An 18,882-nucleotide genomic window follows, 5' to 3' on the forward strand; every position below is an offset into this window, starting at 1 on the left:
TTTTGCATCCCCAGCACCAAACATAGGGCCTGTAGGAGTCAAAAGTTTGCTGACCAAATGAACAAGCAGCAGAACCTTCTTACAAGGGCCAATGGCAGTAAGATACCAGCTGGGTTTATCATATCCAGACAGAGCCCACCCTGCCCCTTCCACCTCCATATACTGGGTCAGGCCACCCACACTGGGGTCCTTTCCATGGTGGGTCAGATGGGCACCCCACTCCCATCCTGGCCCAAGGAGGGTGCACCCAACTCCCGGGGCACTACTAACAGGAACATTGGGGGGTGGCAGCAACAGGGAGCTGGAGGGGAATGCCCAGCCTCAGTTGCCCCTTCTTGCTGCCAGGGCCCCTGTCACCTGCTGCCCCATGAATGAAGTAGCTTGTTCCCCACCTGGTGACTCCAGTGACCAACACAGTCTCAACAGGTGTCAGCACACCATCTACCACACTCACCTTTCCAGTGCAGGGACCCAGAGGCCAGAGTGGGCTAGGCTCAGGGTAGGCATAGGGGTGCAGAAACACTACTCTTAGATCCATCTTCCTGGGGCTCCAGGAACTTCTCTAGCTAATTCCTAGAGAACTCCAGAGGTAGGAGCTGAGGAGTAGGGGCAACTATTAGGTATCGACCTGGAGCCAGTGCAGGAGTTCAGGAGTGGGAAATTGTAGGCAGGGGTGGGAGTAAGGCAAGAAAGGATCAGAGATGCTGGAATTCTTGGAGTTTCGGAGACTTGAGAGCTGTTCTTGGCATTTATCCATTGCCAAAGGTGGTGGCTGTGGAAATAGGGAAAAGAGGAAAATAGGTAGTGAGAGAAGAATGGTGATGAACATATTAACCATGCTTTTTGGTTGGTTGTGTTGCTTGAGAAAGAGCACATTTTATTGGGACTGGAGCACTATACAACAGGCACCCCACACATCATGCTGAGAAAGGCCCACAATACACAGGATGTGTTGCTAATGGGGATCGACTAGAACAAGGCTCCTCTGGGCAACTTCCCCAACCTGCTCCCTCCAAGGGGTCAATCACTCCCAGCCATTTCCTTGAACGCAACTGTGGTTTACTAGAGATAGAGCCCTGCAAGTGTGCCTTCTTGTTTTTTACAGAGAACATTTTCTTTGAATTCTTTGAAGTCTTCATTTGTTATTTTCATTCTCTGTTTCTCAAAGCCATCAGACTGGCCTCTGTACAGATTGCCTTGATGTCAGTACCAGAGTAGTCATCTTTAGCCATGATCAATCATCCAGTATCATGTCATCAGCCAAAATCATTCTGCTTGTGTGAATCTGGAAGAGGTACTTCATGTCTTTTCATAGGGGAAGGGGGAGTTTGATCTTACTGTCAGTGAGGCCGGGTTTGATAACTGCTATATCCAAAGTTTCTGTTCAGTTTGTGGCCATGGTAACTTTTATGTATCTCTTTGAATCAAATCCATCCAACTATCCAACAGTTCTAACATTGTTCACTGAAATTTTCTCTCTACATCAGAATTTGAGTCATATCTTTTTGTCCCAATGGCATCAATTTCATCAATAAATACAGTGGGCCCTGGCTGACATGGTTCAATAGATTGAGTGCCAGCCTGTGAACCAAAATGTCACTGGTTCAATTCCTGGACAGGGCACATGCCTGGGTTGCTGGTCAGGTCCCCAGTTGGGGGTGGGCGAGAGGCAACTGATGGATGTATCTCTCACATGTCAGATGTTTCTCTCCCTCTCTTTCTCCTTCTTTTCCCCTCTCTCTAAAAATAAATAAAGAAAATCTTCAAAACAAACAAACCCTACAGTGGACGGTGCATGTTCCTCAGCAAGTCAAAACAATTCCAGAATGAGTTCAGGCACATTGCCTAGGTACTTCTGAATAAGGTCAGAGCCAACTACTCTCAAGAAAGTGTCTCAGGTTTGGTTTACTACTGCTTTGGTTAACAAGATTTTGTCTGTGCCAGGTGGACCACAGAGAAAGCCCATGTAGGGGGGCTTTATACCCATCTCTCTAAAATATTCAGTATGTATAAAAGGAAGTTCCAGATTACTTAATTTCCTGGGTTTTGTTGTCTAACACCCCAATGTCAGCATAGATCTCCTGTGGGACCTTTTCCTCCTTCATCATTGTGACCAAGGGATCCATTTACCTGTCAGAAGTCCTATGATGGCATGAACCTTGTGGTTAAGCAGGACAGAGCAGCCCGGTTTCAGTAGATCCTTGTCTACAAATGAAAGAAGCTGATGTATTGATGTAGACACTATGGCATGGTTGTCATAATGATCTCTTCCAAGGCTTCTACTGACATCGGGGTCCCCCTCAGATTTTCCTCCTCTTGCTTTTTTTCTAAATGCTTCATTTGTTTCTGGGTTCTAATGAATTCTTCTTCCATGAGAAGACAGTATTTAATTCTAACTTCAGTAATTTCAACAGCACTGAGTGTGAGTTGTCACCAGTGGCAATTTGCTGGCAGCATCTGCCATAACAAAGCACTGTTTGGGTGGCTTATAAACAACAGAAGTTTAGTCTCTCCCAGTTCTGGTGACACCAAGATCAAGGTGTCAGCTGGGTTGATTCCTTCTGAGGCCTGATCCCTTTGTTTTCTTCTTCTTTTTCCTCACTCTAGTTGGCACAGGAGGTTTATATTTCTTTTTCTTTTTCTTTTTTTTTTGGGGGGGGGGTCCTTATTATCCTTCTGGCTATGTTCAGGACCACTGCCACCACTCTGACTTTGACCCATCTTGACTCAGCTGCTCAATCACATTTTTTACTTTCAATATTTTGTGTTGCTTTGAAATCTTGGGGCTTTGCTGATCTAAGACAGACTGCCCCTCTCAAGGCTAGCTAATTTCTAGAGAGAGCAAATGACTCTCCTGGGGTGGGCTTTTCAAACAACCAATCCAGAGATCACACTCCAACTACCAGCTTCAATCCCTGGCTTCTTTACCAGGCTTTCACACTTCAGGAGGCAATATTCCCCTGCCCTATTCATGCCAGGGCCAGGTACCAGGCAACTGGGGACAGCACCTTTGCCCCAGAGCCCAGAACTGTTCACACTAGCCAATTCCAAATATGCTTACCCTGTCATAAAGTCAATTAAAAGTATCCAATTTGAGAAACCAAAAGAAAAAACTATGATGAAAAATGACAAAACCTGATACTCCTTTGGGATACTATCAAGTGTAAAGCATACATGTAATGGAAGTCCCAGAGGATAAAGAGAAAGAGAAAAACTTTGAAAAAAATAAAGGCTGAAAACTTCCCAAATAATAAGTCAGGTATCTATACATCCAAGAGGCTCAAACTCCAAGCAGGATAACTCAAAGACATCTACATCAAGAAACATAGGCCCTGGCCACGTAGCTTGGTTGGTTAGAATGTCATCCTGAAGCCAAGGTTTTGGGTTCAATCCCCAGTCAGGGCACACTCAAGAATCAACTAATGAAATAAGTGAAACAACAAATCAATGTTTATTTTCTCTTCCCCCTCCCTCTTTCCCTTCCTTTCTCTAAAGTCAACTAAGAGAAAAAATTATAATCAAATTGGAAGATAGAAACAAACTGAATCTTGAAAGCAGCAAGAGAGAAGTGACTCATCACATACAAAGGATATCCAATAAGATTAACAGCTGATTTCTCATCAGATAGCATGGAGGCCAGAAAAGAGTGAATGATATTTAAACTGCTGAAAGAAAAAAAAAACTGTCAACCAAGAATTCTGTATCTGGCAAAAGAGACCTTCAAAAAGGAAGAAGTTTAGATATTCCCACATAAACAAAAGTTAAGAGAGTTTGTGGCTAGTAGACCTGCCTTACAAGAAATACTAAAAGAAGTCTTTATCCTTTTAGGAGAAATGAGAGGATATGAGATAGCAACTCAAAGCCTTATGAAGAAATAAAGAATACTGGTAAAAATTATTACATAAGTATAAAAGCCAGTATTATAACTGACTTTTATAAAAAGTATTGGTTTATAACTCCTCTTTTTTTCCTATATGATTTAAAAAACAAGGAATGTTGGTTGTTTTTGGTTTATAACTCCTCTTTTTTAGAAAAGAGGAGTTGGTTTATAACTCCTTTTTTTTCCTATACGATTTAAAAAACAAGGAATTAAACTAATTATAAGGCTATTTTCATGGGAATATAACATATAATGATAAAATTTGTGATAACAATACAAAAGAGGAGGAATGAGAAGAGTTTTGTATACTATTTAAGCTAAGTAGGTATTAATTCAAACTAGATTTTTACAAGTTGAAGATATTAACTGTAATCCCTATGTAACCAGTAAAAAATAAGTAAAAATATACAGAAAGGGAAACAAGAAGGGAATCAAATGGTACACTAAAAAAATCAATTATACACAAAAGAAGGTAGTAATGGAAAATTGAACAAAAAAGGTAGAAGAGATACCTTTAAAACAAGTAGTAAGATGGAAGAATTTCTTCCTTATAGTAATTACATGTAAAGTAGTTGCCAAATAAGTTTAAAGCAGAGACTAACAGAATGGATAAAAACTGTGTTTCAGACTTCCGCCAAGATGGAGGCATAGGTGGAAGTGCCGTGCCTTCTCACACAACCAAGATTAGAGAAAACTAAATATTAGCAACAGAAAACACAGCCAGAACACAGAAAACTGAACTTTTCGGAAGTCCGTTAACAACAAATTCTTCAGCCTGACCGGTAAGGGGCGAAACCAGCGGCTGGCAGAGCAGGGTTGCACAGGAGGACTCGGCCAGACACACTCAGGCGCGTGCGGAATCCAGGCGCAGGGTCAGACCTAGTGAGCGACCGAGCGAGCCACCAGGCGAGCGACCGCGGGGGAGACAGCCGGGGGCGGGGCTGCGTGTTGACTGTGGTCGCGCATTTGTGCGAGGGCGGACAGGCGAGGGAGTGGGCAGTTGGACCGGGCCGGCTGGTCCCCACGGCAAGCTGCAGTGGAGGGCGCCGCCATTTCCCCTGACCACACCGCTCTGAAGAGCCCACGCCCCCACATACAGCGTCACAACCCAGCGACCTGGGAATCCAAAGCGCCCTCTCTCTTAAAGGGCCCAAACAGACCAAGAATGGCGCAGGAGGATCTCAGAGCCCCAGAGCCAATAAATCTAAGCGATGAAGAAATAGCAAAACTCACAGACGCACAGTTTAAAACATTGGTGATCAGGATCCTCACAGAACTGGTTGATTATAGCCACAAATTAGACAAATATATGAAGGCGAAACTAATGGAAATGAATGGAATTGCACAGGACACCAATAGCAATGAAAAGGAAACTGGGACTCAAATCAATGGAGTGGACCAGAAGAAAGCAAATAATGGCCAAACAGAAAAGAGTCAAGAAGCAAGAATTCAAAGAAATGAGGAGAGTCTTAGGAACCTCCAGGACATCTTTAAACGCTCCAACATCCGAATTATAGGGGTACCAGAAGGGGGAAAGGCACAGCCACCAGTGGAAAACTTATTTGAACAAATAATAAAGGAGAATTTCCCCAATCTGGCAAAGGAAATAGACTTCCAGGAAATCCAGGAAGCTCAGAGAGTACCAAAGAAGTTGGACCCAAGGAGGAACACACCAAGGCACATCATAATTACATTAGCCAAAATTAAAATGAAGGAGAGAATCCTAGAAGCAGCAAGAGCTAAGGGGACAGTCACCTACAAAGGAGTTCCCATCAGACTGTCAGCGGATTTCTCAAAAGAGACCTTACAGGCAAGAAGGGGCTGGAAAGAGGTATTCCAAGTCATGAAATCTAAAGACCTACAACCAAGATTGCTCTATCCAGCAAAACTTTCATTTAAAATGGAAGGACAGATAAGGTGCTTCCCAGATAAGATCAAATTCAAGGAGTTCATCATCACCAAGCCCTTATTATATGAAATGTTAAAGGGACTTATCTAAGAAAAAGAAGTTAAAGAAACATGAACAGTGAAAGGACAACAAACTCAAAGTTATTAACAACCACACCTAAAACGAAAGCAAACTAAAAGGACAGCTAGATCAGGAGTGGAAACATAGAAATGAAGATCTCAAGGAGGGTTAGCAACAGGGGAGTGGGAGGAGGAGAAGGGGGGGGAAGGTACAGAAAATAAGTAGCATAGACAGTAGAAAGAAAATAGATGGGGGGCAAGAATAGCATGGGAAATATAGAATCTAAAGGACTAGAGACACATGGTCATAAACTAAAGGGGGGTGATGGTGGGGATGGGGGTAATGGTGGAGGGGAACAAAGGGGGAATAGAACAACTGTAACAGCATAATCAATAAAAAAAATTAAAAAAAAAGCTGTGTTTCAGCTGTATGCTATCTACAAGGTACTCACTTCAGGTACAAAAAAGTTGAAAACAAGAGTGGGAAAAGATATACTATGCAAATAGTAACCAAAAAAGAGCTGAATAGCTATACTAATATCAGACAAAAAATATTTAAAGTCAAAAATTGTTACAAGAAACAATGGAGAACATTACCTGTTGATAAAAGGGTCGATCTATTCAAAGGATATATTAATTATAAACATATATGTACTAAACTACAGAGCCCCAAAATATGTGAATCAAAAACTGGCAGAATTAAAGTGTGAAATAGACAATTCTACAATAGTAGTTGTAGACTTCAATACTCCAATTTCAATAACAGTGTAACTTGTCTGATATATACAAAATACATCACCCAATAGCAATAGAATACACACTGTACTCAAAACCATAAAATGAAGACCCAAGAAAACAATTCATTTATAAAAAATTGTGTATTCTTACATGTTTGAACTTCAGTCACCTCCAAAGTACTCTCCATTTGGTGAAATACACCTATTGAGACTTTTTTCCATGGCTCAAAATCATTTTTGAACTCATTGATTTTGATGCCTTTTAGTGCTTCTGTCATTTTTTGTGTCACCTTTTTCATATCAGGAAAATGTTTCCCTTTGGGGACTTTTCAAGGGAAACAAAAAAGTCACTGAGGGGGTGATCAGGTGAATAGGGAGGGTGAGGCCCAGGGGTCATGCTCTTTTTGGTTAAAAACTGCTAAATACTCAAAGCAGAGTGGGCAGGTGCACTTGTAAATCACCCATCATGAAAGGGGAAAATGCGTTGAAAAAATCTTCAAAAAAAATTCACTGAAGCTGAACACAGCCTCTCACAACAATGCCTTCTGGACAAGATGCTTAACCTCTTCATACAACCAAAATAAGGACAACAACTAATTTAAAAAAAAACAGTAACCAGAAGTGCCAGAAATTTGAACTGTATGGAAGTCCAACAACCAAGGAGTTAAAGAAGAAACAATTCATCCAGACTGATAGGAGGGGCAGAGACTGGTAGCTGGGATGGAGAGGATACATGGCAAGGCAGCTGCAGTTCCAGCATGGGAAAATAAAGCCTCAAAACCTATGGCTGTAATAACCTGTGGGGATTGTGGTGGTGGGAGAAACTCCCAGCCTCACAGGAGAGTCTGTTGGAGGTATGCACAGGGTCCTAGAATGTACACAAACCCACCCACCCAGGAAAGAGCACCAGAAGGACTCAATTTGCTTGTGTGTAGCAGGGGAAGTGACTGAAAGCCTGTGGACAGCCAACCAAGCAGCCCTGTTCCCTCTCTGACTCCTCCTCCACATACAGTGTCACAATGCAGTGAAGTGGGTTGCCCCACCCTGGCAAATGCCTAAGGCTCTGCCCCTTACAATGTATCACATGTACTGAGACAAAGAAATGTGGCCCAAATGAAAGAGCAGATCAAAACTCCATAAAAAGAACTAAACAATGAGGAGATAGCCAACCTATCAGATGCAGAGTTCAAAACACTGCTAATTGGATTCTTACAGAAATGATTGAGTACAGACACAAAATAGAAGAAGAAGTGAAGGCCATGCAAAGTGAAATAAGGAAAAATATACAGGGAACCAATAGTAAAGGGAAGGAAACCAGGACTCAAGTCAATGATTTGGAACAGAAGGAAGAAATAAACATTCAACTGGAACAAAATGAAGAAACAAGAGCTCAACAAAAAAAAAAGAGACTTCCGGCCAAGAGGGAGGTGTAGGTGGAAACACTGTGCCTCCTCGCACAACCAAAATTAAAGATAACAAAAACAGAAACAAAAACACAACCAGAACAGACAGAAAATTGAACTATATGGAAGTCCGAAAACCCTTCATCCAGACAGGTAAGAGGGGCGGAGTTGGCAGCCAGCAGAGAGGGGTGGCAGAAAAAAGCGGTGGCTGGCAGACCCTGGGCATGGGGAGGAAATGAGCAGACCCCACAAGGCACTCAAGGCTGCTTGCTGACCGCAGTCACACATTCACGCGCTGATAAACCAGGCAAAAATGGGCAACAAGACAGACCACGCAACCCAAGTCCCCAGTGCCAGGAAATAAAACCTAAAGCACCCATTGAAAACACTTGTGGGGGTGGAGATGCCAGGAGAGACTCCCATCCTCACAGGAGAGTTTGTTGGAGAGACCCACCTGGGAACCAGCACCAGAAGGGCATAATTTGCTTGTGGGAAGCTGCAGAATGGACTGAAATCTGAGAGAGCAGAGCAAGTGCCATTGTTCCTTCTCTGACCCCTCTCCCACATACAATGTCACAACCCAGTGACTGGGTTGACTGGGTTGCCCCGCCCTGGTGAACACCTAAGGCTCTGCCCCTCATCACATAACAGGCGTGACCAGACTCCCCCCCCACAAAAAAGGCTCAAATGGAAGAACAGATCAGAGCCCCAGAGCCAATATATCTAAGCGACCAAGAGACAGACAACCTATCAGATGCACAGTTCAAAACATTGGTGATCAGGATGCTCACAGAAGCATCCTGATTGACTTTGGTCACAAATTAGGTGAAAAACTGAAAGCTACACTAAGTGAAATGAAGGAAAATGCACAGAGAACCAATAGTGATGGGAAGAAAACTGGGACTCAAATCAATGGAGTGGACCAAAAGGAAAAAAGAAACAACCAAATAGAAAAGAATGAAGAAATAAGGATTTTAAAAAGTGAGAAGAGGCTCAGGAACCTCCGGGACATCTTTAAATGTTCCAACATCTGAATTATAGGGGTGCCAGAAGGGGAAGAGGAAGAGCAACAAGTGGAAAACTTATTTAAACAAATAATAAAGGAGAACTTTTCCAATCTGGCAAAGGAAATAGACTTCCAGGAAGTCCTGGAAGCTCAGAGAGTCCCAAAGAAGATGGACCCAAGGAGGAACACACCAAGGCACATCATAATTACATTAGTCAAAATTAAAATGAAGGAGAGAATCCTAGAAGCAGCAAGAGATAAGGGGATAGTCACCTACAAAGGAGTTCCCATCAGACTGTCAGCTGATTTCTCAAAAGACATCTTACAGGCAAGAAGGGGCTAGAAAGAAGTATTCCAAGTCATGAAAGGCAAGAACCTACATCCAAGATTGCTCTATCCAGCAAAGCCTTCATTTAGAATGGAAGGGCAGATAAAGTGCTTCTCAGATAAGGTCAAGTTTAAGGACTTCATCATCACCAAGCCCTTATTATATAAAATGTTAAAGGGACTTATCTAAGAAAAGGAAGGTAAGAAATATGAACAGTGAAAGGACCGCAAACTCACAGTTATTAACAACCACACCTAAAACAAAAGCAAACTAAACAACTAGAACAGGAACAGAACCCCAGAAATGGAGATCACATGGAGGGTTAGCAACAGGGGAGTGGGAAGAGGAGAGGGGGGAGAAGGTACAGAGAATAAGTAGCATAGAAAGGGGAGAAAATAGACAGGGGGAGGGCAAGAGTAGTGTGGGGAATGTAGAAGCTAAAGAACTTATGACACATGGACATTAACTAAAGAGGGGAAATGTGGGTGGGAGGGGGTGTGCAAGGTGGAGGGGAATGGGGGAGAAATGGGACAACTGTAATGGCATAATCAATAAAATATATTAGAAAAAAGAGAAAAAATGAGAGGCTTAGGAACCTCTAGGACAACTTTAAACATTTTAGCATCTGAATCGTAGGGGTGCCAGAAGGAGAAGAGAAAGAGCAAGAAGTTACAAACTTATTTGAAAAAATAATGAAGGAAAACTTCCCCAGCCTGGCAAAGGAAATAGACATGCAAGTCCAGGAAGCTCAGAGAGTCCCAAAGAAGCTGGAGTCAAGGAGGAAGACACCGAGACACATTGTAATTAAATTACCCAAAATTAAAGTCAAGGAGAGAATCTTAAAAGCAACAAGAGAAAAGGAGAGCGTTACCTACAGTGGAGTCCCATAAGATTATCAGCTGATTTCTCAAAAGAAACCTTACAGGCAAGAAGGGGATGGAAAGAAGTATTTGGAAAGTCATGAAAGGCAAGGGCCTACATCCAAGATTACTTTATCCAGCAAAACTATCATTTAGAATGGAAGGGCAGATAAAGTGTTTCCCAGATAAGGTCAAGTTAGAGTTCGTCATCACCGCAAGCTCTTATTATATGAAATGTTAAAGGGACTTATCAAAGAAAAAAGATAAAAAATGTGAATAATAAAATGACAACAAACTCACAACAATCAACTGAACCTAAAAAACAAACAAACAAAAAAATAAACTAAGCAAACAAATAGAACAGGAACAGAGTCACAGAAATGGAGATCACATGGAGGGTTATCAGTGGGGGTGGGGAAGAATGGAGGAAAAGATACAGGGAATAAGAAGCATGAATGGCAGGTACAAAATAGGTGGGGAGAGGTTAAGAACATTATGGGAAATGGAGAAGCTAAAGAACTTATATGTATGACCCATGTACATGAACTAAGGGGGGGATGCAGAAGGGAGGCAGTGCAGGGGGGATAAAGGGGAGAAAAATAAATTCGACAACTGTAATAGCATAATCACTAAAATATACTTAAAAATTCACTGAAGCTGAACACAGCATCTCACAATAATGCCAGCCAACACACTGACATAGATGTGTTCCTAGAACACTCACCTAGTGGGGGGACCTTGGACTACATAAAGAGGCTCACCCTCTAGAAGATAATTCCAGATTTTTTCGAGTCCCCCCCCCATTGTATAATACATTCCCCACTATAAACCATATATGTTAGGCCACAAAACGTGTCTCAATAATTTCCAAAAGATTGAAATCATACAAAGTATCTTCTCTGAACAAAATTGAATGAAACTAGAAATCGGTGATAGAGGGAATACTGGAAAACAGCACACTCTTAAACAACCAATGGATGGGTCAAAGGAGAAATCAAAAAGAAATTTAAAATATAGTACTTTGAGATGAATGAAAATAAAATACAGCATACCAAAGTCTACAGGATACAGTAAAATTAGTGCTCAGAAATGTATAGCTGTAAGTGCCTTCAGTAAAAAAGATCTCATATGGATAACATAACGTATACCTTAAAGAACTAGACAAATAAGAGTAGGCTAAACCTAAAGCTAGCAGAAAGAAGGAAATAATAAAGATTATAGTGGAAATAAGTGGAATAGAGAATAGAAAAATGAGAGCATCAACAAAACCAACAGTGGTCCTTTGCAAAGATCAATAAAATGGACAAACCCTTACCTAGAAAAGAAAAAAAAACCCAAATAATTAAAATCAGAAATGAAAGTGAGAACATAACTACTGACTTTATAGAAATGCAAGGGTGTATTAGAGTAACTATGAACAATTGTTTACCAACAAATTAGATAACCTAGATCAGGGGTCTCCAACCCCTGGGCCACAGACTGGGACCAGTATCTGGTCTGTTAGGACCTGGGCTACACAGCAGGAGGTGAGCAGAGGGCAAGCAAGCAAGAGAGCATGGGGTTTCTGGTGCCAAAAAGGTTGGGGATTGCTGAAGAGGAAATCAACAAATTCATAGAAACAAACTACCAAAACTGACTCAAGAAGAAAATAGAAAATTCCAGTTCTGTGGGACCTTTTCCCGCCAAGCACATGATTTTCAAAGCCTTTTCAGGGGCCCAAGCATTTCCATGTATCTGGGGTTGATGAGGATGAGGTGGCAGTCCTCTGAAACCCCCAGCTCCTGGTCAAACTACACAGCTCTATTTGCAGTTTAGCCATGAACAAAAGGGGTTTGAACCATGTGGGTCCACTTAATGTGTGGCTTTTTTTTCAGTAAATATACAGTTGGTCTTCTATATTTCTAGGTTTCACATCTGCTGATTCAACCAACTGCACATCAAAAACACTGTTTTTGATACATGGTTGGGAATCTGGATCAGCCATCCAGATGGCCAACTGGATGCATTGTTCTGTGTCATTTTATATAAGGGACTTGAGCACTGGAGGATTTTGTTATCTGCAGGGTTGTCCTGGAACCAATCCTCTCTGGATACCAAGTGACCGCTGACTGCAATTAATTTGGGGGGAGTCAAAAGTTACATGCAGATTTTTGACTGCATGATAGAGGGCTGACGCCCCTAACCCCTGTATTATTCAAAGGTCAACTGTGTTTTCATTTGTTTTCTCTTGGCGGGGGGGTGAAAGATTTTGTACAGAATTTTTTAAGGAGTAGAACTCACCTGGAGTTGACTTTGATAACTCTATGAAGAAGACTGGTGAGATGGAGGCATCAGGGGCTGAGTGAGGGGCAGTGCCTGGCTGGACCTTCTCTGAGGGAGGACATGTCCAACTGTGGCAACAAGAGGGCGCTGCTGGTGCCTGGTGGGCAGGCCAGTGCTATGGCCCTATGGGAGGAAAAGGACTGGCTGGTCCCACTCCCAGCTGGGATGGCCCTGCACTCCTGTTTAAGTGGCTATTGAGGGTTCCCTGCAAGCCATATGAATTTTAGGATCTGCTTTTTCATTTCTGCAAATAAAGTCATTGATATTCTGATAGGGATTTAATTGAATCAATCTACAAATCACTTTGGGGAGTGTTGCCCTTTTAACAGTTTTGTCTTCCAATCTCAACGTGGGATGTCTTTCTTTTTACTTGGCTTTTCTTGAATTTCTTTCAGCAGTGTTTTATAGTTTTCAGTCTATACATTTTATATTTCCTTAGTTAAATTTATTTCTATGTATTTTGTTATTTTGATGCTATTGTAAATGAAATGGTTTTAAATATTCTTTTCAGCCCTGGCTCCTGTGGCTCAGTGGATTGAGTGCCCACCTGTGAACCAAAGGGTCACTGGTTCAATTCCCAGTCAGGGTACATGCCTGGGTTGTGGGGCAAGTCCTTGGTACAAGGCACACAAGAGGCAACCACACATTGATGTTTCTCTCTTTCTTCCTCTCTTCCCCTTTCTCTGAAAGTAAATAAATAAAATCTTAAAAAAATAAATTTCCTTTTAAGATTGTTCATTGCTGTTGTATGGAAATGCAACTGTTGTGTGTTTTTCTTATATAATAAAACTGCTGGCTATTCCAATAGTTGAGTGTGTGTGTGTATGTGAGTGTGTGGCTTTGGTATCAGGGTAATGCTGATCTCACAGAAAGAATACTCCTTCCTCTTCTATCTTTTTTTTTTTAATTGGAAGAACTTGAGAAGAAATGGCATTAATTCTTTATATGTTGGATAACATTTATTAGTGAAACTATCTGGTCAGGGACTTTTCTTTGTTGGGAGGTTTTTGATTACTGCTTCAGAGTCCTTATGTGTCACAGGTCTTTAAAGATTTTCTATTTCTGGCTCTCTGCTCCTCCTGTTCAACAGACAGCCGCGTCTTCCTGGGCAGTGCCAGAAGCCTCAACCCTGAGACATGGTGAAGATCGGAGTGAACGGATTTGGCCGTATTGGGCGCCTGGTCACCAGGGCTGCCTTTTACTCTGGCAAAGTGGATGTTGTCGCCATCAATGACCCTTTCATTGACCTCAACTACATGGTCTACATGTTCCAGTATGATTCTACTCACGGCAAGTTCAAAGGCACAGTCAAGGCTGAGAATGGGAAGCTTGTCATCAATGGAAAGTCCATCTCCATCTTCCAGGAGCGAGATCCCGCCAACATCAAATGGGGTGATGCTGGTGCTGAATATGTTGTGGAGTCCACTGGTGTCTTCACCACCATGGAGAAGGCTGGGGCTCACTTGAAGGGTGGAGCCAAGAGGGTCATCATCTCCGCCCCTTCTGCGGATGCCCCCATGTTTGTGATGGGTGTGAACCAGGACAAGTATGACAACTCCATGAAGATTGTTAGCAATGCCTCCTGCACCACCAACTGCTTGGCCCCCCTGGCCAAGGTCATCCATGACAACTTTGGCATTGTGGAGGGACTCATGACCACAGTCCACGCCATCTCTGCCACCCAGAAGACCGTGGATGGACCCTCTGGCAAGCTGTGGCATGATGGCCGAGGGGCTGCCCAGAACATCATCCCTGCTTCCACTGGTGCTGCCAAGGCTGTGGGCAAGGTCATCCCTGAGCTGAACGGGAAGCTCACTGGCATGGCCTTCCGTGTCCCCACCCCCAATGTGTCAGTTGTGGATCTGACCTGCCGCCTGGAGAAAGCTGCCAAATACGATGACATCAAGAAGGTAGTGAAGCAGGCATCTGAGGGCCCCCTCAAGGGCATCCTGGGCTATACCGAGGACCAGGTTGTCTCCTGCGACTTTAACAGTGACACCCACTCCTCCACCTTCGATGCTGGGGCTGGCATTGCCCTCAATGACCACTTTGTCAAGCTCATTTCCTGGTATGACAATGAATTTGGCTACAGCAACAGGGTGGTGGACCTTGTGGTCCACATGGCCTCCAAGGAGTAAGAGCCCCATGGACCACCAGCCCCAGCAACAGGAAGAGACCCTCACCTGCTGGGGAGTCCTTGCCCAAAATTGATCCCCCAACATGCCGAGTATCCTGACCTCCAGTTTCCATCCTAGACCCCCCTGAAGAGGGGAGGGGCTTAGGGAGCCCTGCCTTGTCATGTACCATCAATAAAGTTCATTGCACCCCCCCAAAAAAAAAAAAGATTTTCTATTTCTTCTCCAGTCAGTTTTAGTAGTTTGATTCTAGCAATTTACCCATTTCATTTGTTATCTAATTTGTTGGCATAAAATTGTTCATAGTATTCTCTTATAGTGCTTTTCATTTATTTCTGTAAGGATGGTAGTTATGTCCCCACTTTCATTTCTGATTTTAGTTGTTTGTTTTTTCTGTCTTCTGGGCCCCTGTTTTGCATCACCTCAGCATTCAGCAGTTGCTATTTTAACCCCTTTGTTAAGAAAATGAAAAATCTCCATGACACCAGGGACTATATAGCTCTCTTGTTACTATTGTAACTACCCAACCTGGTGCATGGTAGACCTCAGTAAATGTTTCCTGAATTATTTCTTGTTGATGCAGGACCTGAAAAGAACTGGGAAAGGGGCTTCCCCACAGCCCTTAGGGGAAGAGAGGCCTTTGACTGCTGAGTCTTCCTTTGTGTGGGTTGCTGGCCTTCCAGTGCATTTTCCACATGACATTCCAGAGCTACAGCCCAGACCTGACAAAACCCCTCAGCAGCTCCCCAGTATCCTCTTGATAAAGCTCACCCATCTTGGCTCAATATGTAAGGCCCTGAGTAGCCTGTCTGCTTCCACCTTACCTTCCAGTATCCGCCGGCCCCACCCGAGTCTCCTGCCTCAGCCGTCCTGCAGCTCCCTCAGACATCCTCATCTGCCTTCTGACACACCTGCTTGTCTTTCAGATCTCCATTCAGCAGCTATATCCTCTGGAGACCTGACAGGGTACCCTCTATGTCCCACAGCCTGTGTGTAGATGTTCTGCTAGAACATGATCAGGCGACCAGGGAACATCTAGTGAGTATTCCCCCACTGGATTCCGGCGCCCCCAGTGGGGGAGGTGGAGCCTCTGGTGTCTGCCCTCTGTCTAGGGTTCTCCATATATCACTTGGCTCCTATTTTTAAATGTAGATTTTTATTATGATGATGGTACGGTGAGGCCAACAGATCAGGAGATGGTTGCCCTTAAAAAGGCATTTTGTTACTTACAGATCCCAAGAGGTGGAGGCATACTATGCCACTCAGGACCACACGGGAAGCACCAGGGCAGGCAGGAGGCAGAGGGAGAGGGGTGCAGGCAGGAGGCAGAGGGAGAGGTAAGACTCTATTGTGGTTTTCACAGGAAGGAATGGGTAAGGCGGCGTGAGCAGATTCAGGATTGGTTACTTTGAATAATGTCAGCATGCTCTGGGGCATAGGGCCTGACCCTGGTCCTCTGGGGTCTCTGCAGTGTGACAGTCAGATAACAGTCAGGTGGTTGGGGGTGTGGGTCTGGATTGGCTGGTTTGCATAGGAAGGGTGAACAGCAAGAAATTGGCTAGTCCTAGGAGGGGAATTTCCTTCCGGCTGTCAAAATATCAGGCTAAAAAAGACATACTTGGAGCACAGAGAGTTTTTAGGGCAGTGAAATACCCTATGATGGATGGATAAGGACAGATTCTTGTCACAATACATTTGTTCAAGCCCACAGAATGTACACCCCCAGGAGTGATCTCTAATGTAAACAATGGACTCTGGGTGATGATGATGTGTCAGTGTGGGTTCATCACTGCTAACAAATGTCCCCTCTGATGGGGATGTTGATAACAGGAGAGGCTGTGCATGTGTAGGGCATAGGGTACATGTGAACTCTCTGTACTTTCCCCTCAATTCTGCTAGGAAAATTAAAGTGCTCTAAAAGAAGAAACAACAAAAAATTAAGTGCTGAACATTATCTGTGACTAGCACTACACTGTCCAGTAAGGTGGACACCAGAGACATGTGGCTATTTGGCACTTGAAATGAGCTGCAGGTGTACAAAAAACCATGTTTTGAAGCTTTACTATACAAAAAAATCTCACTAATCATTTTTATTTGGTTACACGTTTAACTGGTAATACAGGGGCATCTGTTCAATGTTTCTCTCCCTCCCTTCCCCCTCTCTAAGAAATAAATAAAATCTTTAAAAAATTTTTATTTATTTCTCTTTAGAGGGGGGAAGGGAAGGAGAGAGGGAGAGAAATACCAATGTATGGTTGCCTCTCGTACATTCCCTGCTGGGAACTAGCCTGCAACCCAGGCATGTGCCCTGACTAGGAATCGAACCGTGATCCTTTGGTTCGTAGGCCCGCACTCGATCCACTGAACTACACCAGCCAGGGCTAAATAAAATCTTTAAAAATAAATAAATAAATAAATAAATAAATAAATAAGAAATAGTGCAATATAAGCAATGCAGTGATTGATAAATAATAATACAAAGATACACTGTTTGGTGTACTCACAACTATAAACCTACTTTTGCCCGCTCCTGTATTTTGATAGATAGAGTTAAATAAAATATATTATTAAATTTTAAAAAATGTTTAATACAGCACTCAGTAGTATGTACCATATATGTGGAATGAAGGAGTCAGACCTTAGCTTGGAATCTGGACCTTGCTTACTTGGTCAGGCAATTTAACTTCTCAGGGCTTCAGTTGGTTGTTTTTTCCATATAAAATAGGAATAAATATTAACCCTCTAGGGTTATTGTTACCTCCAGCCACTGTCTTTAAAGGAATGCAGATTGTCCCCAGTGTCTCCCTATCACTCAGGACAGGAGCAGTGACCCTAAGCTCACAACATCTTGCTTCATTTTTTGCTGCTCTGCACTGGGACCATCTGTCTTTAAATTTTTTCTCTTTTACTGATTGTAGAGAGAGGGGAAGGGGACGGGGAGAGAGAGAGGGAGAGGATCACTGATGTGAGAGAGAAACATCTATCAATTGCCTCTCAGAAGAGCCCCAACTGGAGACCAAACCTGCAGTACGGGCATGTACCCTAAATGACCTGGAATCAAACCTGTGATCTTTCACTTTTAAGGACGATACCCAACCAACTGAGCCAGGCTAGGACCATCTGTCTTTTTCACTGCTTGACCCAGCACCCAGACCCAGTGCCTAGCATACAGAAAGTTCTTGATAGGTACTGAATGAATGAGATAACAAGTGTCCCAACACAGGTGTCCAGTGAGAAACAGTGACATCCTTGTCATCTTTCATGTCTGGGACATGTTTGCTTCCTTACTGCCATCACCCCAGGGCTGGTATGTAAGAGGCACCCAAGAAACCTCTGTAGGCAGGGTGAATGGAGCTTAGCAGCTTCAAAGAGGCTCTGAGGACTGGATGGGACCCTCTCCCCAGGTCCTGCCACTCTCCCTCTCAAGCCATGCATGCCCCAGCCCCCGCCTGGCCTAGCCCCCACAAATCCTGTAAGAGTAGGAGAAGAGCAAGAACTGAGGCCAAGGCCACAGCCAGTACCAGTAGCCTTGAGTCCTCTCACCCTGACCATCAGTGTAGCTGCTCCCTGGAACACAGAAGTGGCTGGGTAGCCTGGGAAGGGAAGCTCCTCAAAGCTGGCCTTGCAGGAGGGACCAGGACCAACCACATTGGGAATACAGCAAAAAGGGTCACACGGGGACAATATATAAACCAAGTCCCTGAAAGTCAGCCCAGAGGCTGGGAGGGCATCCTTTTCTCCCCCTTCCTCCAGTTGCTTGGCAACCATTGTGCATCTGGACCAGAGCAAGAAACAGCTGGGCATAATGGGAGTCCAGGCCCAGCAGACTGGACATCGATCTCCCCGAGAGATCCATGATGATGAAGAGGAGGGGAGAGAAGGGCCCCTAGCTGCTTCTCTCAGAGGCCACCTGAGCTGATGGGACCTTGAGGCAACAGTGGTTGAGGAGAACTGTAGGCAGTACCTGGGGTTGTGGGGGTTGGACATGCAAATACAGCTGCATAGGGACCCTTACTTCAGCTGGTGGTACTTCCCCATACCCTTTTTTTAAAAAAAAGTTTTTATTAATTTTATTAGAGAAAGGGGAAGGGAGTAAGAAAGAGAGGGAAACATCGTTGCCTTTCGCAAGAACCCTGATCAGGTTGATGTGGGAAGCTTTGGAAAACCTTTGTTCACCCAAAACCCCAGGCGCCCTGGGAGAATGATAAGGCCGTCTGGGAAAAGCAAACAGCAGGATAGTCAC

General features: G+C 43.6%; 1 protein-coding gene and 1 pseudogene across 1 annotated transcript; one reads left to right on the forward strand and one right to left on the reverse strand.

Moving 5' to 3' along the window:
- Positions 1-1,062: 1,062 nt before the first annotated feature.
- Positions 1,063-2,721, reverse strand: LOC119059344 (26S proteasome regulatory subunit 4-like; annotated as a pseudogene).
- A 10,854-nt stretch (positions 2,722-13,575) lies between these two features.
- LOC119059345 (glyceraldehyde-3-phosphate dehydrogenase-like) lies at positions 13,576-14,831 on the forward strand. The gene has a single exon (XM_037158948.2). The coding sequence runs from the start codon at positions 13,641-13,643 to the stop codon at positions 14,640-14,642; it is 1,002 nt and encodes a 333-aa protein (XP_037014843.2). The 5' UTR covers positions 13,576-13,640; the 3' UTR covers positions 14,643-14,831.
- The last annotated feature ends 4,051 nt before the right edge of the window (positions 14,832-18,882 follow it).

The sequence above is a fragment of the Artibeus jamaicensis genome, unplaced genomic scaffold (genome assembly GCF_021234435.1).
Source record: "Artibeus jamaicensis isolate MK-2021 breed Jamaican fruit bat unplaced genomic scaffold, CSHL_Jam_final contig_648, whole genome shotgun sequence".
Lineage (NCBI taxonomy): Eukaryota > Metazoa > Chordata > Mammalia > Chiroptera > Phyllostomidae > Artibeus > Artibeus jamaicensis.

Bases quoted from the DNA above. Each gene is read 5' to 3' on its own strand.
- LOC119059345 (XM_037158948.2), top strand. From the start codon at position 13,641: ATGGTGAAGATCGGAGTGAACGGATTTGGCCGTATTGGGCGCCTGGTC.